The following is a 26,876-nucleotide window of genomic DNA, read 5'->3' on the forward strand; positions in this document are numbered from 1 at the left end:
TCGTCCCACAACCACTGCCTCTGTACTGTCCTGGCCGATGTGAATCGTGCGCGGAGAAGCCGGGTAATCTTGCCCGTAAAGTGGCGACGCCTGCGTTCTCGGGACCTGGCGCAGCGCGCCTCCCTCGCCTGCAACACTGGCCAAGCGTGCTCCGGGAACTCGCAGCTCGTCCTGAGGCCCATCCACCCCGCAGCCGGCCGCGGCGTCGAGGTACTCTCCAGCCGTTGCGTTCGCCCCTTTTGGCGGGCTCCGGCGCCCCGAGGCTCCACCCCCCGGCGCTGTCTGTCCGCACCCGCGGAGGCGGGCGCCGCGCCCCCATTGGTGGAGCGCTCCGAGATGGCCCCGCCCCACCCCGGCCCCGACGCCAGCACGTTGAGTGGTGGGGGCCGGCAGAAGAACTGCCCGAGCGAGGAGCGGCTCTTGGGGTCGGGCCGCACGGTTGTAGCGCCCGCTTTGGGGCCCCCGAGAGGCTGCTGGGCCGGAATAGCGGCCAGCGGCCACGGGGGGGAAGGGGGTGGGTGGGCTGAGAGCAGCTTGGCGGCGAAGCTGGCCCGCCACCCCTTCCCCCCACCTCCGTCGACCTTGTAGGCAGAAGCTTCCCGGCGCTCCTCACGCCGGCGCGATGGCTACTGCTGCGGAGGCGGAGGCCTCTCCGCCGACGGACGCGAACTGGGAAAGTGGCGGCGGCGGCGGAGACGACGAGCTGAAGCAGGCGCTTCCGGAGCTTGAGTCCTCCCCACAAAATGGCGGCGGCCTCAGCGTCGCGGAGCCCGGCGGCGGCGCCGGGCCTGAGGAGACCGCGGCTGCCGAGGCCGCCCCGAGCCTCTGCCACGAGCAGCCTCAGGACTCCTGTGAGGCGGGCGCGGCCGCTCTGCCCAAAGGCCCCGAAGAGCCCGAAAGACCCGTTAGGAGGAGTTTTCAGATCCCCAGGAAGAGCAGAGAAAAGAAAGGTGGTGCTTCCCTTTTTCCCAACCCCTCTTTCTCTCTCCCCTCCATCTTTTCATTAGAACCTCTCTGTCTCCTTCCCACACCCATCCGAGACACGTAAACACGCATGCAGCGCCAGCCGCCTCTCCCCGCACTGCCACGGCCGCCCAGCTGCTGCGCTTGGTGCGAGAGGAAAGCGGTGGAACCACGCTCCCTGCTCCCCCTCTCCCCGTGGAAGTTGGAAGTAGCTCAGGTTTGAAGCTTGTCCGTAAGGCTGCAGCTCCCAGAGAGGAAAGATGGTGCTCGGCGCCCCTCCCTCCCAGCCCCTGAAGGCAGAGAAGCTGATGTGTCCTCCTAAGGATGCTTCTGAGAAGTCTCACTGTGGAAATAACCCGTGGCCGTGGATTCTGGGGCTTTCTCCAAGGCCATTGCGTTGAGAGGACCACAAGTGCTTCTCCCTGTGGAAATTCTTCAGCTCTATGCGTCTACTTGAAATTTGCTCGATGTCAGCGTCTTCCCTTGTTTAGACATCTCCGTTAGATGTGATTCATGCACACTGCTGTTTGCCATCACACTTCATTTCCATGTAGATTTTTTTTTCTTGTTTTTGAAGCGCTAGATAGGGCTGTCTCTAAATCCAACGTTAGTATGTTTTTTTCTTGTATTTGAGAAGCTTGGGAAGGTAGGTTCTTGGTGCAGTAATTTCCCTGTGGAAAAAAATAGAGGTCAGCTTATGCCCAAGAGTCACCAACTTGATCTTGCAGATGAGAGAACTTCAGAAAAATATTTAAAAGTCCAGTCTGGTTTTTGGAACCAGTATGGGAACAGTTAAATGAAGTACGTTACCTTTTTAAAATTTAATGCCGTATTGTGACACCTTTCTAATGGAGGAAGTTATCGTTTTCAATTCTTAGAAAACAATTTTTGACTCTCCAGCGATTTGGGATACTCTGTCTGGATTTAGTCAATTTAAAGCCTCTTTTTGTTTTAGTGCGTGGTTCCGTTTTTTCAGATTTACTTTGGAAAGTAATAGGAATTTTCTTATTTGCGGAAAACGTTTTTTATTTGTAACTTGAATCTTGGTAAAGTGACTCTTGAATGAAGCATGTGCTTCCTCTTGCCATGTGCATAACCAGCTACATTTGCACACCTGAAATTGTTAGCCTTCTGTCAGTAAGATACAAATAAAGTCAAATTGTTAATTTCTATTTGGATGATAAAGCCAGGGAAATCCTTGGTGTGAGAAACCATGTTGAGAAAGATGAAGTTATCTTTTGTCCACTAGCATGCAGAATGTTTCTAGAAGTATCTTTTAAGTGAGTTAATGTAATACATTTTAGGGTTCAAGAGAATTCTTGTATAGGTCAAGGTTATCAATCCTTTTGGTTTAGTTAAGATGTAGAGTCTATATGAGGAAAATTAGATTTCATCCTGAGTTATCAATTGGTAGAGAATAGGTTGGAAGTAGATTCAGATGGGCTCTGGTTATAGGATCGAAGTAGGAGGTTGAATTTTTTTCTTTTTAAAAAATTTTTTAGCTTGATACAATTTTGAAGTCCGTTTTTTTAGGGTTTTAAGCAAAACAAAGCATGATGTACCTCCTTTTAATTTTTGATAGGACCAGGAAATTGGCATAAAACCCATTTGGGTTGAAATGTGGGAGGGCACTAGGAAATGTTGAAAGGCACTGTTTGCATGTGTGTTTTTTTTTTAATTAGATAAATCCAGAGGTTGCTGTAAAATAGACCTCATTTGAACACATTAAAAGTAGATAATAATTGAGGAATTAGGAAATATAAAACCTAGTTGTCTTTGTTTTCTCCCCTGAGTCTGATGCTTCTTTGGGGGAAATTTGTTACCTTTCTCCTCTTAGGGAGGTTTTGGTAAGGAAAATATAACACAGTGGACTTTTTTCATGTTTCGTGAAAGTGAGTAATTTTTAACTTGTCTAAATATTTGCACACTTAGCAGCAGCTGTTCAAATAGTGCAATAGCGATCTAAATAGCACTTTTAAAACTTAAATAAGCAGCTTTTTACCATCATGGACTTCATCCTGTCCAACCTGAAAGGAGTTAATACTTGGTGATAGAGTTTAATAGAAAAATATAACTTTTCATTAAAAAAATGCTTTATCAGAAACAGTTCGGCAGGTACTGCTAGTTTCACACTTGATCCCAAGATAATGTCCTCTTGGAAGACTTGAAAGGTATCACTTTATGTATAGGATTTGGCTAGGTATTAGTGGTGTGGTCATCTGAGTCTTTTATCATGAATATTAGATCATTTTCAGTAGATACCTCTGCTTGAACTTTTCAGTATCAAAGGTTCTGTTGCATTCGTATTTTAATATGGCAGACCTTTGCTTGTGACTGCTTTACCAGTGAAATTTAAGATTAGGACTCATGTTTTTGGTAGCTTAAAGGTAAATCTTTGTGAGTATAACTTGACTCAGTTCTTTTATTGGTCTTCACAGTAGCATAACATCCAAAATACTGCCATTCTAATTAAGTAATGATATTGACAAACATTTTATAGTGCTTAATAAGTTACAGGCATTGTTCTCAGAAGTTTATATGTACTAACTAAATCTCAGTAATCCTATGTGGTAGGTACTATTCCCATTTTACAGATGAGGAGACTGAACTACTGAGGTAAATAACTTGCCCAAGGTTACACAGCTAGTAAATGGTGGAGTCGGAATTTGAACCTAGGTGTAGAGTACTTCTTATTTCTTTTTTATTGTAGAAAAGTTTTAGTTCACTTAAAAAAAATTTTTTTAACAACTATTAAATTTAGTGATGTTTAGTATGTCTTCATCCCTGGGGAATTTTGAGATTCCAAAATTATGTTCATTAGAAAATTAACACATTTAGTAAGTACTCACAGATTAAGTCATCTGTTGACTAGAAGAGTAAGATTTTACTCTTTGTGATCTGTGTGCTATTCTGTTTACTTATTGGCTGGGCTACTTTCTGTACTGTAAGGAGTCACTGTTATATTTAACCGAATTGTGGAATTGCACTTCGTCAGTAGATGTTTCACTATTGCCGCCTTCTACTCTAAAATCTGATAGTGTAAGTCATCAAAAGTAAATTAAAATCAGTAATTGTATTTGATATAATTTTTCCCTCCAAAGGTCTTGGGAAATGAAGTAGTAATGATGCACTTTCTGGAAAATGTTTATTGGTTAATGCTTTATGTAGGGCACAAGATTAATTGCTCTCGTGCATCTGCGTCTCATGCAGGTGCATCACAAACTAAATGCTCTTACGCACCTGCATCCATACTGGTCTAGTTCAGGAAAATTAAAGGCCAATTCTCCTCCCAAATCCCCATCTTTTCCCACAAAATTTGGAGTTGTCTTTTTGAAGACTTTGGGGTTGAGTCTCTTTCTTAAGGAAATTTACATGATGTTTTAGTAGCTGTATATGAATGGCTTGGTTCTAAGCACCACAGTTTTCCCTACATAGAAGTAAATCTGAGCAGGAATGTACAGGCAGAATCCAGTCATCCACATAAAACGTTTGATAGGCGCATATAAATTCTAAGTAATGGAGGTAAAACTTTCTTTGACGTATTCCCAGTCCAAAAAAAGTCAAGTTTCATATTATCTCTCTAGATCTCTGCTAGAATGTTTATTACTGATTCTGCACTATGTTCAATCATGAGTAGAGATGAATCACCCATTCCTACAGTATTATGTCTGTAGTAATTTTATTAGACTGAAGAAAAATGATTTTTAAAATGTCTAAATTATCATGAGGAACAAATGGATATTCATTGTATTTTAGTCATTAATATCCATAGACATCAGAGAGATGGATTCAGAGAGTATTGCAGACCAATGAGATCCGCAGCCTACTCTGCCATTTCCTTTTCTTCCATGAATTACTTTAAATTGGAATGTATATTTTGGAATTTCCCTTGGTATATTTTTATAACGCTGGTCCATCTTTTTTTAATTTTAGCTTGTTTTTACACTTATGATTTTTTTTTTTACATATACACATAAACAATACAAACACAAAGAGTGGCATTGACACTAAATGAGTTGGTAAAAGTAGTTGAGGAAAAATGTTCCTTTGACTAAGAAACAAAGCTACTATTTGGTGACCTTAATTTTATGTCTATTCCAGCTGCTTAAGTTTAACATTTAATTCTTAGTATGTTTTGTATGCTACCATTAATATAAAATACTCAATTCTAGTTGTGGTTCTGTGATATAGACAGTCTCCTCATTTGAATTATAAATCTCCAAGTGCCTTTGTAAGTCTTTTCTTGAATCCCATAAAAACACATCTATAAAAGGGACTCCCCTGATGATCTAATGGTTAAGACTTCGTGCTTCCACTGCAGGGGCACAGGTTTGATCCCTGGTTGGGGAACTAAGATCCTGCATGCCATGTAGTGTGGACAAAGAGAAAAAAAAATGATGAAAACACATCTATCATCAGTTTTGTCAATAGAAGAGCCTTGTGAATTATCAGAAATCAACTCAGTAACTATCTTTCTGACATGAATTTGATGGAAGCACTGTAAATAAGCAAAATTATATGTTTCTTAATGTCTGGAAGAATTATTACGACTGCTGTTAACCTTTATAAACCAAAAAAGGGTGTTAGCTATGGCTTTTGGCCCTGTTAAATGCAATAAATGAGAAAGAAATACTAAGAAATGAGATTCAAAAGAAGACATAAGAGGGTAGAAAGAGCATTCTAGACATCAAATTCTTTTTCTTTTATTGCTAATTTCCATATAGCTAATATAATTTCTTGGTCTAAAATGAGGAAACAATTCTGTTTTTCCAGCTCTTGGAATGATTTGTTTCATCACTTATATTCAGCACTTACATATACATGTTTTACTTATAGTTCAGGAAACAAGATTTGCAGCTAGGGAGCCTTATTTTGAATTCACACCTGCCCTATTCACGTATCAGCCTTGGGCCAAGTTAACTGTTAGCTCAGTTTCATTTGTGAAATGGGCATAATGAACTTCATAGGGTGGTTTCGATGATTAAATGAGATAATGCATATAAAGCTCTTAGTACAGTATCTGAAAAGGAATAATGAGCCACTAATTGTTAGACTCAAAAATTGTCAGAATCCGGAGAACAGTATATTGGATTCTGACTTCCTATGTGAAATGGATGATAAATATATAAAATGTTCTGATCCCCTACGGGTAGTTACAGGTTTATTTATTATTATTGCCTCAGTGATGACCCATAATACTGTGATGTATATATGTTTTCTTTAAAAGAAGTGACAGAATGTGTTGATCAGGTATGTCCTTTAGAGGATTATTAAGGACAAAATAGACCACCAGGGAATGTACATTCAGAACATAAACTGGTTATATTTCTAAACTACTATTACCAGCACATTGACTTGAAATCTTTAAAAATAGCTACAGCATAATTTTATTCTTACAGAAATTGATAATTGGGAAGAAAAACTAGAAATTATAACTTTGGCCTAACTAGTAAAGCCAACTGAGATATTTGAAATATAAAATACCTACTAGGACACAGGTATTGTTAGACCTAAAATCTTGCACCTTTTTCTGTATTTTTATTCACAAGAATTTTTTTCACACTGGCAGTCTAGTTGAGTATTACTTGAGGTGACTAGGACATTGCTTTGGAATGAAACAAATGTTAAGTACTTTTTTGAGAATAATTTGAAAGTTAATGTCTATATAAATTTATATGATTTAACTTGAATCTTTCACTTTTGGTTAGATTGACAGTGGAAATAGTGTTGGAATAGCTTAGCTAAGGAAAATGATTTCATTTTGTAGATTGTAAAATTTCATAGAAATTTAAAGCTACTTCTTTTGATACTTCTTTTTGTCACATCTTTAGATACCTGAAGTCACTTGTTAGTTTAGAAACATAAAAATCAATCATGCATAAAACCCAACTTTAAGAATCATGCTTGGCTCATTTTGGATGGGAAAGCCTATGAAAACTTCCACGTGCTGTTTTCCCTCACAAGTTTTTCCAGTTTAGTTGGGGACAGACACAAAGATAAAACGTTTTCTCCTACTGTATTCTATAAAACAGATTTGAATTGAGAGAATGGATGTCTCCGTTTTTTGAGCTTTCATTTTGTTTTATATATCACTGAATGGTTGAATTTGTGAGACCTAATTTAAAATGACAACAATCATATTTTGGTAGTTTAGAATATATTTGTATTCAATATAAAAAAGTCTTGACAAAGTTTATTCTCATCTTCACTCACTCAGTCATTCAGCTTGGGGCCAGTGCCCCAAGAAAAAGGTAGAGTAATGAACAAGGCAGATATAGTTCCTCCTCTCATGGAGCTTACAATCAATAGATTATTGAGTATATCCATCTGCTATAAATTTTATTATAGCACACTCTGTGTTTAGTAGTTCTTTAGTTCTTTTTGAGTGTTTTTTTTCCCTGCTTACTCCTACTGTCTTTATTGCATTATTATAAGTATGTTGATTTTATCCCGCTGCCACCTTTTTTAGTGTGCAATTCCAAAGTAGTGGGAATCATTTGTTCTATACACATTCTCTCATTGAAAGCTACATTTTTACAGGCACTTTTGTAATATATACATAGTTTGGTGGATGAATGGATATGTCATTTGACGTTATAGGGAATACAGTAAAAACAGCTGCTCTTTAGTACCTTTGAGAGTATGTACAAGTAGAACACCGCTTTCAGTAGTGGCCTAAAAGTATTTTGAATGACATTTATTGACTCTATATATAGTATCTTGAAAGAAATTAAGGTAATAGCATATAACATAAGTTCTATGAATACTTCTATCTACAGTGAAAAATAAGTGGTTCCTTTTGGTTTGGGGAAAGTATATATATAGACTTGATGTTTTAAATTTATAACTTATTTCATGCATAAAGTGGAAATTTGAGGTTATTAGGCTACTGTTTGAAGAACAAATTGTATATTTCACTTAAGTATTTTAAAAATTAAAGGGAGTATGCAGTAGTTGGTGGAGTGGGGAATAAAAACTTTTACTGTTTTTCTTTGCACCAGATGCTGTGCTTAGAGCGTTTTCCATGTGTTGTCTTATGTGCCATATGGCATATAGTGGTTATTAGGATAGCTGGAGTTCTCCTTTTTACTGAAGAAAGTACCGAGCTTGTTTTGTTAAGTCATTGATTTACCCAAGGTCTCCCACAAAGCCAGTAAATGCTAGACCTGATATTTGTGTCCTGGTTTGTCTCCAAAGTTCCACATCTTTCCATTTCACCAAGTTTTCATAGTAAATATCCTCCTACTTTATATTGGTAATACAAGAAGCTAATGGATGCAGCATATTTTATTCTAACTTTAGTATTAAAAACCAGATAGAATCATTTTATTGTATAGACAGCTAAGTGTCTTAAATGTTTTTATCCTTTTACTTATGGCATAAGCATTTCATTTGCTGAAATAAATGGTCCTAGACATACTACCTAAATGTAACATAAAATAGGAGTTGAGGCAAGTTGAGTTTATGCACAGGTTCTTATGAGCGTCTTTAAGCAGTTTAGGTTGCCTAGTGTAGCATCCCCTAAGTTTTGCAAAATTGTAACTTCCTTTTCTGCATGTGTAATGCCAGATGCTTGCTGCTGAAGAGTTTTTTCTTTAATGAATTAATAAGTATCTCTTTTGCATATCACAAAATAAGATAGCCTTGATGCTTTTTTTTAACTTTATTTAAAAGTTATATTAACAAAGCCACAAAAATATAAAAAACTACATTTAAGATGGAATCTTAAAATTAATACTGTTTTTTATTTTAGCACTTTTTCAGCCATTAACTCCAGGCTCTCGGGAATTTGAAGATGTTTTAAATATTCTCCACTCATCTTACCTTGAACCAACTTCAGTAACAAATTTTAACTACAGACGTGCTTGCTTGATACATAATGAGCTTTTGGAAAAGGAGGTATGTTTTTTTTTTTAATTTATTTATTTTTATTATTTATTTTTGGCTGTGTTGGGTCTTCATTGCTGCGTGCGGGCTTTCTCTAGTTTCGGCGAGCGGGGGCTACTCTTCATTGCTGTATGCGGGCTTCTCATTGCAGTAGCTTCTCGTTGCAGAGCATGGGCTCTAGGTGTGTGGGCTTCAGTAGTTACAGCATGCGGGCTCAGTAGTTATGCCTCACGGGCTTCAGTAGTTGTGGCATGCGGGCTCAGTAGTTGTAGCTCACGGGCTCTAGAGCACGGGCTCGCTAGTTGTGATGCACGAACTTAGTTGCTCCGCGGCATGTGGGATCTTCCCGGACCAGGGCTCGAACCTCTGTCCCCTGCATTGGCAGGCGGATTCTTAACCACTGCGCCACCAGGGAAGTCCAGGAGGTATGTTTTAAATTGTGCTTTTTGTAAGATTCTTCAGAACCAGTTAATAGCCTGGAATTTGTTTTACTTTCTTCCTTTTCTTTAAAAATGCTAAAGTTCTTAGGAAAACCAAATTATGGAGGGAAAAAACAAGTTTTAAATGGCATGTTGTTTTCCCTAAACACTGTTGATATTGCACTACATTTATCTGTTCTGTTAAATTAACGTGTGATTGTGTAAGATAACTTCTTTTACTAACAATGAATCTTAAGCATAGGGATAGCTTATTGTATAATGGCTTAATTGTAAATTCATTACAAGGCTTTTTGCTCTTTCAAGCGTGTTAGTTAAATGGAATCTCTAAGAGCATATTATGTCTCAATTGGAAGGTTAATGAAATACAATACTTTTTTTTTTTTTAGGATATGCTTAATTTTTTCCCCAGTTATTGCCTGGTAATTGAGTTATCTTAATATCATTAGTAGAAATTCTTAGTGAAAAAGTGAGAACAAAGGGGAATAGTTGAGCCTGTTAAGTAGTGAATTTAAGTTTCATATACAAATTAGAATCTTTTTTTGAGTTTTGATTTAGGAAAAGCCATAATAATCCTGAGGTAATACAAATGAGATGTTTAGAAATATTTGATGTGTATATTGCTTTCTGATGTACATGAAATACTATTAATTTTGTACTTTTATAGGTTGGTTAATCTAGTGCTATGAGAATTTAACTTTGAAAGGATCCCTAAAGTGGATGAATGTTAATGGCTCCCAGAGGAAATTAAAACCTTGGTAGTTTGATGTGGTTTCATGATATGATAGGGATTATTTGTTAATTTTATATGAAAATTTAAAGATTCATTAATTATATTATTGAAGATCGGTAATAGCCTGAACATGGCATGTAAATCTGTTAGGTATGGGCTCCATATCTATTTGCTTGTATCTAAAAGTGAAAGCCAGCAGTTTAGGGTGACTTACAGTTCAGATGTACTTAGATCAAGTCACTCTTTTATCCTGGAAATGGGTATGGAGCATGGCTTATGTACTTGGCACTGAGAATATAATTATAAAGAAATGAAACATTTTTCCTTGTCCTAATTGAGTTTATAGTCTAGAAGTTGGTCATTAAACAGAGATTTATTAAACCACCTATATGCAGTGCACCATGTCAGGTAAAATGAGAGATCCAAAGATAATCAAAAAATGAACTTAAAAATCTATGGGAGGGCTTCCCTGGTGGCGCAGTGGTGGAGAGTCCGCCTGCCGATGCAGGGGACACGGGTTCGTGCCCCGGTCCGGGAAGGTCCCACATGCCGTGGAGCGGCTGCGCCCGTGGGCCATGGCCGCTGAGCCTGCGCGTCCGGAGCCTGTGCTCCGCAACGGGAGAGGCCACGGCAGTGAGAGGCCCCGGCAGTGAGAGGCCCGCATACTGGGAAAAAAAAAAAAAGAAAAAAAATCTATGGGAGAGTTGGAGTGTGGTAAGATTTTAATAGAAATTTAGTTAAAATTGTTTAGCACTAGATGCTTATTTGACTATATTGTAAGGATAAAGATCCAATTATAATGGGAAAAAATGAAGTGTAGAAATTACAGGGAGAGAAAAGATAATTTCCACTTTCGTAGATATGGATTTTTTTTTGCCATGCCTCGCGGCTTGTGGGATCTTAGTTCCCTGAGCAGGGATCAAATCTGGGCCCCCAGCAGTGGAAGCGCAGAGTCCTAGCCACTGGACCACCAGGGAATTGCTGATTTGGAATTTCTTAGAAATAAGCTTCCTGAAACTCTTAGCTTGAAAAACATAATCACATACTAAGGAGTCGTTATAGATTTAATTTCATTTAGTTTACAGAAAAGCGAAGAGAACTGAAGTTTGATGGTCGTTTAGATAAAGAACTTTCAGAATCCTATGCATTTCTGATGGTTGATCGGTATCAGGTAAGTAAACCCATTTTATAAAAAACAATTTGAAAGTGCTTCCTTCCATTGTAAGTTACCTAAATTTGCAATTAATCAATACTTGATTTTTTTTTAACATCTTTATTGGAGTATAATTGCTTTACAATGGTGTGTTAGTTTCTGCTTTATAACAAAGTGAATGAGTTATACTATACACTTGATTTTTATAAACTAACAATTTTTTGTAGAAATGGAAAAAATGGCTTAGTGCAAGGTATTTCATTGTTTGTAATTTGCTTTTCAAATATGTTCATTTTTTCTTTGATCAAACCTAATTTTCCCCCCTGGAATGTGCTTGATAGTAAATAATTTTTCCTTTATTAAAGTAGATTATCTTCTATATTACTGATTATATGTGCTGGGAACTATTTTTACTCCTTTGATCAAAGATGTTTAGGTGGAGTTAATTTCTCTTTAAATAGTTTGCCAGGACTAATTCTTTCTAAAAGGAGATGTTTATATATATGAATGGCATGAATTCTAAGTATATGTCAGACCTGGCATAAACAAAAATAGATTACAGCTATGGTTACATTGGAAGTGTATGCCAGTTTCACATTGATATTTAGTCATAAACTAGCATGTATATGTATAATTTCTGTAACATAAAAAAATATAAGTTAGAAGCTTGGATTTTACTTAAAACAAGTTTACAAACTGTCTTTTCACATTTTTAATGTATTGACTGTAAGATGAAATGTTTTGTTTATTTAGGTTCAGAGCATATGTGAAAAAGGATTACAGGTGGGCCAGTCCAAAATAACAATTCTTGGCAGTCCTTCCATGGGTAATCTTTTTTCTTTTTTCATTTACCTACTACTAAGTTGCCCTTTAAAAATATATTATCTAATTTCGCTGTTGTCCTTATAATTAAATTCATGTATGCTTTGTCATGTTCCCAGAAAAAGAGACTAGTTTCAGGTTCTGCAATGAAAACCAGTTTTATCCTTTGTTTCTGATTTTGCATACTTCCAATTAAACAAGGGTTATCTTTTTTTTTAATGTCTTAGTCTAGTTCTAGTGATTTTGAAAATTTTGATTTTTCATGTTTTTTCTAGTTTTATTTTTTGCTTTGGTTAAATATCAGCTATCATTACATTTTTTTAAAGGTGTCATACCTTTTATCTCTTATTATGTTAAATATTTGGACTTTTTATATTTGTGTCCATATTAAAACAAAACTTTAATTTTTCCCTCTTTGCTAGGTGTCTATCTTTCTAGGTATGCTGATTTATTACAAGCTAATCCTTTGGAAGCTGGGGCAGTGGGCGATGTTGTTATTTTTAAAATAATGAAGGTAATTTCAACTTTTACATTTCGTATATCAAAGACAGCATTTGACTTGGATTTTAGTCGACCCTGTCTTTAGGGGTTTGATTGAATTAAAAACCAGTGCTTGCTTGTGTTTGGCATATAAAGATACTTTTGAGAGTGGTTTGCCGTCTTTAATCTGAGCTTTCTGAGCTTTAGAGTTTGCTTTCCTTTCCAAAGAAAAGAATGAAGAGAGGGAAATATGTTGAGAATGTTATTTAAGCTAGTGAAGTGTTGTGAAGAAAATTTTTATTTCCTTGTATTAAATTCAAACAAGCTTTTTTTTTTTGGTTAACTTTTTCTTACTGCTTCAATATTAGTAAAAAAAAGTGTTGGGTATTACTTTATTACCAGGTATTAAAGGAAAAAGCTGTTGTTATAGGTAATCTATATTCAAAGAGTTATTCTATATTATTAATGTTATACAGTCAGTAATTAGGTTTTGGTGGACTTAAAAGGTTTTCTGTATTTTAGGGTAAAATAAAGAGTATATATGACCCGATGGGTGTAAAAAGTTTGGAATCTATATTAAATAAAAGTGTTTTGGACCCAACACCAAAGCATGAATGTCATGTGTCGAAGAATGCCAATAGAATTACATCACTTTTGGCTTATAGAGCTTATGAGCTTACTCAGGTAAGTACCTGGATCCATTTTAGTGTTATGACCTCATATCAGTTTGTCACTAAGTCCTTTAAAATGTCTCCCTTTCAGTTCTCCTTGCCACCACACTAGACTCTGGTTTCCCCTTACCACTGCTAGACTCCAGTGACTCTCACTGCTGTTTGTTCAGTGTTTCCAAGATAGCTCAGAAACATAACAGTGGCCCCCCCCTTAGACTTACAGTGATATTCAGACTCCTTAGCCTAGCTAGCTCTCCCTGCCTGTAGACTGTGACCTCCAGCCTGTTTTTTGTATAATTCCTGCCCTCAACGATCTCATTTCCTCTTGAAGCCTTGGTTTCTCCTGGCCTAGAAAGATCCTGTCTAATAAAATATTGCTCATTCTTTAAGGTAAAGTTAAAGCCCCTTGAATTACCTTAATTCATATCACTTTGTATTATTGATTTGGTAGATATTTTCTATTTTTATTAGTATTTTTCTAAAATGCAAACTTAGAATTCATTCTTTAAGTTTTATTCAGATGTAATTGATTTATAGTAAACTACACATATTTAAAAGTGTAGTATTTGATGAATATCAGTTGTTGTGTTTTTATATGTTGTTTGACTATAATGTTACTCTTTTTAACAAATGTATAAAAAATGTGAATGGATCTGAATGGATTGTATGTGAAAAGTGGTGGTGCTAACCTCCCTGGAAATGTTCTTTCTTTTTCTTTTCTTTGATTTTTACTTTATTTACATAAAATAAAGTTTATTCTTGCTCTTTTCTTTTTGAAGAATCTCAGTGGGCAAGACCTGTTGTTGGGGGCTTTTAGCAAAAATTATATTCACCAAAGTCATCTGGGCTGACTCATTTGATTACCTTCTGGACAGTAGTATTAGTAGATATGAAATATAACTATAAAGTAGTTACTGGTTTTTCTAGCAGAACTTGTAAATTGGCTTGATGTTTCCAGAAAAATTGCAGGCATTTTTAGAGCAACAGCAACATTATTGGAAGTTTCCCAAGAGAATGGACTTTGAAGGACAGTGCTTTGTTTATAAACTAGGGCATTCTTTTTAATGAAAATCCCTAGACTGCAGGTCAGAAAACCCTAATCAAATGAATGTTGTGGATAGGTGAAGGGGAGAGGCAGATGGATAGGGTAATAGGAAGAGGTTCAGCTGCCTTTGTCACCTATGTTTGTAATCTCTGCCACCTCCCCTTTGTTGCTTTGTCTGCAGTTGGAGTCAAAAAAGTGTTTTTCTTTTGAAATAATGAGCAAAATGCTAGGTTTGCTTGAGATTGTGTTCTTAGTATTTTACTGTTGTATCAAATTGGTTTTTCTGGGCTGACCTGGGAGCTTAGGCTCCATTTGTTTCATTTTCATGAGGAAATTTGTTGCACATTCCCACTGGTCAGTTCTTCAGAAGTAAACTTCTGGAATACCTATTAGCATCCTGGCATCTGGTATATATATAGAAGCAGAATATTTTATATCATACAATGAATATAAAGTACAAATTATTTTAATTAAATTGACAAGCAGTGCTTAAAGATATTTTTCATTAAAGGTACTTAAGTGGTATTGTGTTTCTCAAAAACCAGGCAGGTAATTGTAAGATTTCACTGTCTACTTCTTGCCTTCTTAAGGAAGTTAATTTTGCATTTTCTTATTTTTAGTATTATTTTTATGAGTATGGCTTTGATGAGCTAAGGCGAAGACCGAGACACGTGTGTCCATATGCAGTTGTGTCTTTTACTTATAAAGATGATATACAAACTCCGAAGTTCGTACCTTCATCAAGGTAAGACTCATGAATTTTAGACGTCATCCAGAATGGTCTTATATCACGTATCCTGCACTTCTGAGTTAGGAGGAACACTTTGTATTTCTTCCCATTTTTTTTCCTTCTCTTGAAATTAATTAGATTTATGAATGTTCATGATGACTTTTAAGAAGTCAGTTAGAAGGACAGATACTTAACTGTGTGGAAATAAAAACTAAAATTTACTTAAACCTCACTGGTTAACCTTTTTTTCCCTGATATTGAAGGTTTGTGTAGCTGCATAAATGCAGCTGTTTTTTTTGGGTTTTTCTTTTTGGCCATGTCATGTGGCATGCAGGATCTTAGTTCCCTGATGAGGGATCAAACCCGTGCCCCCTGCAGTGGAAGCTTGGGAGTCCTAACCACTGGACCACCAGGGAATGCCCAAATGCAGTTTTGTTTGCTTGTTTGATTTTGTTTTTTTGTTTTTTGCTGTGCTGTGAAGCACGTGGGATCATAGCTCCTAGACCAAGGATCGAACCTGGGCCCTCGGCAGTGAAACCACAGAGTCCTAACTGCTGGACTGCCAGCGAATTCCCCCAAATGCAGTTTTTAAAAGTGAAATTTTGTGTATTAGCTCTCCTGGAAATGGGGAGCTTCTACAAATCCTCAGCCCCATCTCAAACCAGTTAAATCAAGTAGTTATGAAGGAGCCTAGGCTGTGGTAGTTTTTACACACTTCCAGGTGATTCTAATGGTCAGTCAGAGTTAATTATGAGTTAATTGATGATTTCTTACAAGCTCTACGATAAGGTGACCAGGTACAAATCAGTTTCTTTTTCCCCCCCATCGGGGTGATTCCAGAAAATGTTTTGGCAAAATTGAATGAGTAAATTTACAGAGATGTAGGTGAAACAGTTAAATATCTACTTATTTTTACTTTGAGTTCCCAGATTTGAAGTCATGCGTGATATCTATTAATTTAGAAATACTGCAGTTTTAAAAAGCCACATTTCATGAAACAAACATTTTTGAGGTCAGCCTTTTTTTTTTTCTTTTTTTTTTTTTGTGTCCCCTTGCATTTTTTGGTGTGTCCCCTGCATTGGCAGGTGGACTCTCAACCACTGCGCCACCAGGGAAGCCCTTTAAGGTCAACCTTTTAATCAGTTTTCAGATCAGATTGTCTTCATTTAAGTTGTTTGAGATGCAGCACTTTTTTTTGGTCAGTGAATAGCCCTGGAAACCATCCACAGCCACAAGTACTGATCTGCGTAATATCCTGACAGTTGTGTTTTTCTTTCATTCTTTTTTTTTTCGGTGGCTCTATATTTGTGATCTCCATGATACATTTACTATAGTGCCTTTCAACAGTGATTTTTAAAAGACACCCAGCACTTAATTATAAGGTTATACCCCTAGGAATAATGATTGTCTGTTAATTTTCTTTGCCTCTTTGATTTGATCTGTTGACCCTCCATATCATTTAAAATGAACATCCTTGTTGTACCTTGAATGCTGCCATGAATGCTCCTGCCTCTGCATTTGCTATTCCTCCTCATTCCTCAGTTAGCTGCATAGTTTACACTGTCAGTGAGACCTTCCATGATTTTTTTTTGAAACCTATGTACCCTTAGTTTCTTTCTTCCTTTTTTTCCATAGCACTTAAAACGATCATCATCTGGTAAACTATATACTTACTTTTTGATTGTTGTCTGTCTTCCTTATGAGACTGTAAGCTCTATGAAGGCAGGGATTTTGTTCATCCCTGTAATTCTGTTACCCAGAACTGTGCCTAGTAAATAATAGAAGCTTAGTAAATATTTAAGTATGATTGAGGCTATTTCCTCACATCTCATCACCAAAATAAAGTAGTTGACCGAGACTTTAAAGGACTATATTCTATCCTGATGGATATTTTTGGGAAAAACAGCTCCCTTAAATTTGGGAAAATACGGTAATTTGAGCCAAGTAAGTGATTCTGATTTCTCTGAGTAGACTTGGATTTATTAAATGTTGTAACAAGTAATTTGTTCTTCATACTGGGAGGGAAGGATTTAATTCTCTTGTACAGTATCCCATGAAAAAATAGCATTTCTATCAATGCCCTGAATGTTAACTTTCATGTTGTTAGAAATCAGTAATATTTCTTTTTTCTTTTTAAAAATTTATTTGTAGATCTAACAGCTTTAATGCAGATAGAAACTCAGGTAAGATTCTTACATTTCTTTCTTGTAGTTTTATAAATCGAAAGAATAAGTATGTAGAGTAAAAAAATTAATAAGTACTTTGTTTTATTTTTATAATGAATGAGAATCTGCAAAGTATGAAAAAGCTCGAGGCCATGTTATGATGTAGCATCAACATTTGGTCATCCAAACATAAGGTCTCCTTTGAGAATCTGCTGGTACTGTGAATAGACCAAAGAATTTTAGCACTTTGTTGATAAAGGTAAAAAATAGAACAAGTTTCACAACTCAGCCTTTTAAAAGTATTAACTTCATCAGAGGTGTAGAATTTAGAAGAGAGAGAAGATTGAAAGCAATATTGACACTTTCTATCTTCAGATTTCTCTGTGATGAGAAGAGCGCAAGTGGAAGCTGTAAGACATTGTGAGGGATTCATGTAGTTAACTGGATTTAGTATAGTCTCCTTTGGGGGTAATAGGAGGGCAGTACTGTATTGTCTTTGCTCCTCAGCTTTCTGATATGAGGACATTTAGGCAAATAAATTTGTTATTCTTTTCATCTGGAATAATTTTATAGGGGAAAAGATACCTGAAACAAAAATCCTAGTATTTGAATTCCCTGTAAATAGAAATGTCAAGGTTTCTTTTGGTGGTTCTACTTAAACTGTGTTTCTGGATGTTTTTCCCCTTAGTTCTAGTAAATATTTGCTTCTGGGCTGCCAAGAGGCTGAGTTGTGTCATTATTCTTTTTATTTAGATAAATTTAACTACACGTTGTGGAAAGGACAGCTTTTAAATAAAGGAAAGCTTTTGTGTTATATTTCTCTGAGGTCAGCCACTCGTGCTTTTTTGCCTATCAAGCTGTAAGTATGTTATATTACAAGAAAATAGCAGTTAGTAGTTGCTAATTATTCAGTTCTTACTTACACTTAAAATTCCTTTTTCTTACTTACATTTAAATTTTACTTTGATCCATAAGAACTTACATATAAACAGTGGTTTGTTTTAAAAAAGATTGATTTGATAACTTTGGAAACTTAGTTGGCAGAATGAGCCCTATGCTTTTCTGTCTTGATTTGCAGATGGGCTAAATAGTTATACACATTTATGGCATAAGATTTTTTTTTAGTGATTTTAAATATTAAAAGTATTTTTCAAAGTTTTGTCCTAATTAGATATATTTTTCATTTAGCAATTTGAACATGATAGACTTAAAATTTATCAGTTCTTTGTTGGAAACAGCTTGATGTGGTGAGTTAAGTTAAAATTTATATGCTGTTTTCAGTCCTGTGCAACATATGTTGGAATAGAAAGGTTTAAAATGATCTTTTGCTACCACCACAGTAAACATTATGGGTCCCCATAAATGGTTGAAGATTAATTTAACTGTTCATATTTGAATTGCATTTAATAAAATGGCAACTTTTTATCTTTTGTGGTTAGTAAAATTGGTATAAATAAGGGTTAGTTTCTGGCTTAAAGATGGAAGGTTGGTAATATTGCTGGACAGTCTAGCTACCTGTACATATATCTGAACTGCCCAAATCAAATATCAAGTATGATATTCATAAATATGCTCTTCTGTATTCCATCAGGATACTTGTGTGTGTGTGTGGGTTTGTGTGTGCGTGCATGTGTGTGTGTGAGAGAGAGAGAGAGAGAGAAGGAGCGAGAGAGGAAGAACGTTGCTAGAGTTGAAAATACAGGTAAGGCAAATACGCCTTTTCAATTTTCTTTCAGTCCTGAGAAGTTAGATGTTGAAACAGTTATGAGTATTGATCATCTGAAACAGAAAATCCCTCCAGCGCTGTTTTATAAGGAAACTTACTTAGGTCCATATGAAGGTAAAGCAATTTAATTTTACTAAAATATATAAGAAGCAGACTTGATTTGAATATTTACTATGTATTTTTTCCTATGTCAGTTTTGAAGAATGGAATGTATTGCAGCCTCTATGAAGTTGTAGAAAAGACAAGAATTGGAAGTAACATGGAAAATTTGCTGCAAAAACTAGAGAAAGAAAAACTTGTGAGTGAAAGGTTTTAAAATGTTCCTCATTCTCCCTTAGAAATATGCATATTAATAAGAGATTATGATAATATTTCGGTTTTTCATTTCGGCCTCTGAAAATACCGTAAGGTCTCTGTTTTTGTTGCTGCCATTTGGTTAATGTAATTTGGTGGCTTTTGGTACTTTTCTTTTTAGCCACGACACTAGATCCTCTATAGACCAGTCTTTCCCATGAAGTATCTTTATTATATTTTGTGACTGTGATATTCAACAAATATTTATTAATTATCACTTTTTTATGCAGGGTATATAGTTTGGTAAAGAATGAGGCAAGAGGGCTTCCCTGGTGGCGCAGTGGTTGAGAGTCCGCCTGCCGATGTGGGGGACACGAGTTTGTGCCCCGGTCCGGGAAGATCCCGCATGCCGCGGAGCGGCTGTGCCTGTGAGCCATGGCCGCCGGGCCTGCGCGTCCGGAGCCTGTGCTCCACAACGGAAGAGGTCACGGCAGTGAGAGGCCCGCATACCACAAAAAAAAAAAAAAAAAAAAAGAATGAGGCAAGAGACTCTGTTTTCCTGGATTATGTGATAAATGGAGTTACTCAGATGTGCTTTGTTCCAGTAGAGACAGTGATATATTTGAAGATTCAAAAAGAACAAGGCACTTGGTGAGGTTGAAAGGATAAAAACACTAGAGTAGTTGGGGGAAAGTGGTAGAACATGAGGCTAGAAACGTGTGTAGGGGGCTGTATTCTGCAGTGTCGTTCAGGCAGTGCTCGAATGTTTGGACATTTGGACTTGATCCTATAGCAATGGGTTTTAAAGAGTGGGATGAGGTTTTAATCGTGTATGCAATGTGATCAAATCTGTGTTTTAAAAATTTATCTTGGTTACTCTGTAGAGAGTGAATTGAAGCGGGGAGATGATGTAGGAAACTATTACATTTAGAGGGTAATGATAGGTTGGATGAGAAAAGAAAAAGGAGAATGATTTAAGAGATATTTACTAGGTAGTATCTAATTTAGTAGGTATTGAGTATATCGAGTTTGGGTAGAGGGATTACTAGGTCAGGCAGCAGATTGTGATGGATTCAGGAATGAATGGAAAATGAATACGTGATGCTAATATGTATAATTTAGCTGAAGGAGAGGAGGTGATTGCAGAGGAGAGTGGCTATTCCAAGGTTTCTGTTAACATGAGGTAGGTGAGCTCATGTTTAAATGTTGATGGGACATTCCAGTAGAGAGGGAGAGAAGTTTTTTTGCACAAGTATGCCATTTAATACAAGTTTTTTTTTTTTTTTTTTTGTGGTACGTGGGCCTCTCATTGTTGTGGCCTCTCCCGGACGCGCAGGCTCAGCGGCCATGGCTCACGGGCCCAGCCGCTCCGCGGCATGTGGGATCTTCCCGGACCGGGGCAGGAACCCATATCCCCTGCATTGGCAGGTGGACTCTCAACCACTGCACCACCAGGGAAGCCCACAAGTTTTCATCTGTTGACTTCTTTTTACTCCTCATTTTGTTGAGCCTCGGTTTCCAGGTAGTCACACGGAGAGTTGTATCAGTGATTTTCAGAACCTGCAACTTCATAGATGGCTACGTAGAATTTTGTTGTATGCGTATATATTTGCTTAACCAATCCGTCGTTCATATTTAGATGGAGGGTCAAATTATATACAAAACTCATAGGCAGAGTTTGTACACTTGTGAATTGATGGACACCTAGCAATAACTTTTTGGGACCAGCTAGAAATCTTTAGGTAGGCATCTTAGAACACACACACATGCACATTCACCTACATGTGAACATACTTTTATATTTATATTTGCGTTTCTTGTTTTCCTCCCAAAATTTGTCTATGATACAAGTACTCCTCATGACCAAAATCTATTCAGTTCCTGAGTTCATAAAGTGAAAGTTTAGGTAATAGGTTTGGATATGGTGGGATATTGAGTTATCCAAATCTGTTCAGTTCTTGAATTTCAGAGAATGAGTATTGTGGGTCTGGACAGTGAGGAGTTTATCAGAAAAGTACAGTATCTGTTGAGTGCCTAATAGTGAGAATCAGTATAGGAAGGATACTGGCATTTTGTTTTTCACCTGAGCAAGTGTTATATTAGGTTTGTGGAGGACTGGGTCTTCCCAGAATCAAGAAGTAAAGTAAGATCCTAGATCTTAGAGGGCACAGGCATTCCATAAGGTTACACTACATGAATCTAACGAACTGACGTACTTTGTGTGGCTGCCCCCTTTCCTGCAGACCCCGCTGGGAATTATTCTAACTATAGCTACTTTCTTCATAGTTGTCATCATAATGGGAGGTGCACTGGGGACTGTTGGGTTCTTAATAATTTTATCCTGAATACACACAGGAGATGTTCTGGATCAGAGAGAGACTTAGTCAGTACCTCACAGTAAGTAATGAATGTGTTGGCTCTCTTTTGCCCTATTTCCGACCCTTAGGGCAATGCATCAAGACTCAGGTCAGTTATCCTATGCAAGTAGTTGGACACTCAGTAGGCAAGGGGTGAGGAAAATGATTTTTCTTTGCTTATGAAGGGAAGGAGACATCTATCTCCCTGCCCTTCTGGAAGAAGATATCCTTGAAAATGTAATGAATATTAACTCCAACCCTTTGATGAATAAATGAAATCTCTTCAGGAGCCAGTTAGCCCTCTTGGACCTAAAGACATCTCCAAGTTCCTGCGACCCATTTATTCTTCCTTGAAATGTAATACCTAGGGAGATAGATCTCCAGTCTTCTGGAATTGTGGGAGTTAACCTAGGAACCTAATCTGTACTGTAACCTTTTGTGTACTCACTTGGCACTTTCAGGGAGATAAGAGAAATTTAACTATCCTTTTAGATCAGAGCAATTAACTAGGTAATTGGCTATAGATATAATTCTTACGGTATGTGAAGAGTGAAATATTTCTGGGGGAAATGTAAACAGACATTTCCTATCTTTATATCATATCTATTTCTGCATGTCAGAAGGCTAGGGCTTTTTGCAGGAACACAGAATTCAGGGAAGTGGTATTTTCCCACACGGGTATTTATAAAATAAGTAAAATACTGAACTCTCTTTCGGTTGGTTGTTAGTCAAATTAACTTTTTTTTAAAATTTTTATTGGAGTATAGTTGATTTACAATGTTGTGTTAGTTTCAGGTATATAACAAAGTGAAGTCAAATGAATTCTTAAAGCTAACTTTAGTATAAGAAAAAGTATAAGAGAAATGTCCCTAAATTTGAATATTGTCTCTGCTGTGAACATTTTGAGTCTCTCCTGATGTACATATACAAGATAATTTTCTCTCAAGTATAGATCTAGTATATTAGATTTATTATCTGTAAGTAGAATTACTGAATCATAATGTATTACTGGCTTTACAAAATAATGCATTTTATTTCAAGTGGTTGTACCAATTTATACCCTCAGTACCAGCAAGTTCCCATTAATTCACATACTCATAATTACTTGGTATAGTCAGACTTTGGCAAAATCTTGCCAATCTGGTGGGTATAAAATAGTATCTTATTGTGATTTTAGCTTGTCTGTCCTGAAATATGATGAGTTGATCATCCTTTCGTAAGCTTATATCTTTTAATGTTCAGCTGCCTACCTATTTTTCCTTTTGAGTGGCTTGTGGTTTTTTTTTTGCTTTGAAGTATGGTTGATATACAATATTGTGTTACTCTCAGGTGTACAGCATAGTGATTCAGTATTTTTGCAAATTATATTCCATTATAGAGTGGCTTGTGTTTTCTTACTAATTTGAGGATCTTCATGTATATTTTGGGAACTAATACTCAGCTGTGTGCTACAATTGTTTTTCCATAATTTACACTTGCCTTTCTACTGTATTCACAGTGTTTTTTGAAGAATACATGTTCATAACTCTAATGTAATTGAATTTGTCTGCCTGAATGTTAAGTACTGTTTGTGACTTAAACTTAAGAAATCTTTCCTTGCCCCTAGGTCTTATAGATACTGCCCTATATTTTGTTTTGAATATGTTATGGTTTTGCCTTTGGCACTTAAGTTTTTAAAAAATATATGTATGTGTATTGTTTTGTTTTTTATTTTTGTTTGATATAATATAGGAATCCAACTTCATTTTTTCCCCAATATGAATAATAAGTTGTTCCTGAACCATTTACTGAATAGTCCATCCTTTCTGCACTAAGTCTTGATACCAGGTACGGCAAATCGCCCCACTTTTTTCATCCTTTTTGGAGTGTTCCGCTATTTGAGATTTAGCTTCCCCCCACCACCCCAATTTTAAGAATCAGCTTGATTTTTTCAAAAAAATTTTAGGATCAGCTTGTTAGCTCCTTACTCCCCTCCCCCACAAAAAAACCCTATTGGAATTTTAAAATTGGAATTGTATTAAATCTGTAGATCAAATTCGATACTGTCTTATCCATGACAAGATTATCTCTTTACTCCTTTAGGGTATTCTTTTAACAGAGTTTTATAATTTTCTGGATACAAGTCTTGCTCATTTTTTGTTAGTTTTATCCCCAGACATCTTATTTATTTATTTTTTGTTGTAAACAGTATTTTCCATTTCAGTGCATTTTCTGTTTGTTGTGTATATAGAAATGTAATTGATATTTACATATTGATTTTATGTCAGATCAGTATATGAAATTTGAATAATTTGTTCAGTTTTGTATGTTATTTGGGATTACTATATAGATCTCATTATCTGGGAGCAACATTGTTTTGTTTTTTCCTCTCTAATCTAGGATCTTTAGTATGATGTTGAATAAAAGTGGTGATTGTAGGCGTTCTTGTCTTTTTTTATATATATAAATTTATTTATTTATATATTTTTGGCTGCGTTGGGTCTTCGTTGCTGCACGCGGGCTTTCTCTAGTTGCGGCGAGCGGGGGCTACTCTTTGTTGTGGTGCGCAGGCTTCTCACTGCAGTGGCTTCTCTTGATGAAGAGCATGGGCTCTAGGAATGCAGGCTCTAGAGCGTAGGCTCAGTAGTTGTGGCGCATGGGCTTAGTTGCTCCGTGGCATGTGGGATCTTCCCGGACCAGGGCTTGAACCCATGTCCCCTGCATTGGCAGGTGGATTCTTAACCACTGCGCCACCAGGGAGGTCCCATTCTTGTCTTCTTGATCTTCAAAAGAACATTTATAACATTAACCATTAGTAGGAAGTTTGTACTAGGTAAGAAGTTTGCTTTAGGTTTTTCATAATTAATCTTTATCATTTTAAATTTTTTCCTTCTTTATTTTTTAACCATGAATGGGTTTTGAATTTTATTGAATTCTTTTTTTTTTTTTTTGTATTTATTGAGATGGTTACATGGTGTATTAGTCAGGTATCATCAGAGGAACAGAACCAGTTGGATATGCAGTTGATACTTTAACAGCATTGGTTTGTGCAAGTCCATTTGTATGCAAATTTTTTTCAGTAAATATGTACTACAGTACTACATTATCCGTGGTTGGTTTGATCTGCAGATGCAGAACCACAGATATGGTGGGCTGACTGTAAAGTTATAGATTTTCAGCTGCGTGGGGGTTCCTAATGCCCACATTGTTCAGGGGTCAGCTGTATACATATAGAAAGAAATCTATTATAAAGAATTGCCTTGCACAGTTATGGAGGCTGAAAAGTCCCAAGATTTGCAGTTGGCAAGCTGGGGACCCGGGAGACCTGATGGCATAGCTCCAGTCTGAATCCAGGTGTCTCAGGACCAGGAGACCTGATGTCTCCTGATGAAGTCTGGCAGGCTTGAGGCCAGGAAGAGCTGATATTTCACTTAGAGTTCAAATGCAGGAGAAAAACCAGTGTCCCAGCTCAAAGGCAGGCAGGCAGGCAAGAAGAATTTCCCTTTACTCCAGGGAGGGTCAGCCTTTTGTTCTAATCAGACCTTCAACTGATAAGACTCACCCACATTGGAGAAGGCAGCCTGCTTTACTCTGTCTATCCACATGTATATATATTTAACTCATCTAAAAATACCTGCAGAAACATCCAGAATGAAGTTTGGCCAAATATCTGGACACCCTGTGTCCCAGTCAAGTTGACACATAAAATTTATCATCATGCATAGTATTTATCCTGTAAACTTAATAAGATGAATTATATTTATCTTTTTTCAGTATTAAACTATTCCTGTGCTTCTGGCTTTAGAATACCTTCCCCCATTTTTTAAAAATACTTGGTTTGTTGTGTGAATGTTTTGTTTAGGAATTTTGTATCTGTGATGATGAGTGAGATCAACCTACAATTTTTCTTTCTCATATTGTCCTTATCTAGTTTTTATGGCAAGGTTATACTAGCTTCCCAGAATTGTAAGTGGTGTTTCCTCATTTTACAAAAGATGGATGTATATATGATGAAAGGAATCTATTCTTCGTATGTCGGGTAGCACTTAGCTGCAAAACTGTCTTTAAAATGTTTATGGGTTTATGATTCAAATTTTTTAATAGAAAACTCAGGTTTTCTATTTCTTCTCAGGTCAGTCTGGATATATTATGGGGTTTTTTGTTTCTTTAGGAAATTTTCCATTCTATGTTTTTAAATTTATTGAGCTAGAATTACTTTTATAGTTTTTTTAATAGCTGCTGTGAGTATTGTTGCAAGTAGTATTTTCATTAGGCTGTCTCTTACTAGTACTTTTCACCAGAGGTTTCTTGATTTTATTCATCTTAAGAAACAAATTTTGGTTTTGATCCTTTGTACCTTTGTTTTCCTGTTTTATTAATTTCAGCTGTCAGTTTTAGTCTACTTGGGGGGCAGTGTTATTTAGCTGTTTCTGACTTACTATGTTAGAAAAATGGGCAGTGAACTTGAGTTCTAAGTACTACTTTAGCTGCATTCTACATGGGTTTTTTTTTGTTTGTTTGTTCTGCGGTACGCGGGCCTCTCACTGTTGTGGCCTCTCCCGTTGCGGAGCACAGGCTCCGGACGCGCAGGCTCAGTGGCCATAGCTCATGGGCCCAGCCACTCCGTGGCATGTGGGATCTTCCCGGACCGGGGCACAAACCCATGTCCCCAGCATCGGCAGGCGGACTCTCAACCACTGCGCCACCAGGGAAGCACTACATATTTTAATATGTGGTATTTTCATTATCATCCAGTTCTAAGTAATTTTTAGTTTCCATTATGATTTCCACTTTGTCATATGATGTACAGGTATATTTTCAAATTTCCAAATGTATGAACACTTTTTTCTTCTTCTAATTTAATTCCATTGAAATCAGAACAGGTAATTATTTGAAATTTATTGGGATTAAAAAAAACAAAACTCTGTGGTCAGTTTTTGTACATGCCCCCTCTATATTTGAGAAAAATGTGTTTTTTTTAAATATTAAATCCTGGGGACATAATTCTGGGTTGACAGCTATTATCTCTTAGCACTTTGACTGTATTTACTGTGATATCTTCTGGCTTCTATTTTTGTTGAGAGGTCCACTCTTAGTCTAATGATGTTTTCTTTGTAGATCATCTTTTTTTCTGGTTGTTTTTTCAGTTTTTTCTTTTTCTTTGGCGTTTTGCAGTTACATTAAATATATCTAGGTGTAGATTTCTTATTTATCTAGCTTGGTATATATTGTCTTCATATTTGTAGATTTATAGCTTTTTTTCTGGAGTATTGTTAGTCATTATCTCTGTGATTATACTTCTTCACTCTTTTTTGACTGCCTTTCTAGGACTCTGAAGCATCATGCTGTTCTCAGTGTCTGTTAACCTCTCTTGTGTTTTCTGTCTTATTCCTTTGTACTGAATTCTGAGTAATTTCATCATAGCTATCTTCTA

General features: G+C 36.8%; 1 protein-coding gene across 10 annotated transcripts in view; it reads left to right on the forward strand.

Annotated features, from left to right (window-relative positions):
* The first annotated feature begins 380 nt into the window (after positions 1 to 380).
* The window catches only part of TASOR (transcription activation suppressor), a 51,808-nt gene continuing 25,312 nt past the window's right edge, over positions 381 to 26,876 (forward strand). For 5 of the 10 annotated variants that reach the window (XM_060161551.1, XM_060161554.1, XM_060161553.1 and 2 more), the window contains exons 1-11: positions 393 to 950; positions 8,717 to 8,862; positions 11,099 to 11,191; positions 11,927 to 11,999; positions 12,418 to 12,509; positions 12,998 to 13,159; positions 14,812 to 14,936; positions 17,073 to 17,104; positions 17,840 to 17,945; positions 18,823 to 18,926; positions 19,007 to 19,110. In XM_060161551.1, the coding sequence (XP_060017534.1) occupies positions 623 to 950; positions 8,717 to 8,862; positions 11,099 to 11,191; positions 11,927 to 11,999; positions 12,418 to 12,509; positions 12,998 to 13,159; positions 14,812 to 14,936; positions 17,073 to 17,104; positions 17,840 to 17,945; positions 18,823 to 18,926; positions 19,007 to 19,110 (1,365 nt within the window). In that variant the 5' untranslated portion in view covers positions 393 to 622. Of the gene's footprint in view, positions 951 to 8,716; positions 8,863 to 11,098; positions 11,192 to 11,926; positions 12,000 to 12,417; positions 12,510 to 12,997; positions 13,160 to 14,811; positions 14,937 to 17,072; positions 17,105 to 17,839; positions 17,946 to 18,822; positions 18,927 to 19,006; positions 19,111 to 26,876 lie in introns of all 10 variants that reach the window. The other 5 variants (XM_060161556.1, XM_060161557.1, XM_060161558.1 and 2 more) reach the window with 2 other exon arrangements.

The sequence above is a fragment of the Lagenorhynchus albirostris genome, chromosome 10 (assembly GCF_949774975.1).
Source record: "Lagenorhynchus albirostris chromosome 10, mLagAlb1.1, whole genome shotgun sequence".
NCBI lineage: Eukaryota > Metazoa > Chordata > Mammalia > Artiodactyla > Delphinidae > Lagenorhynchus > Lagenorhynchus albirostris.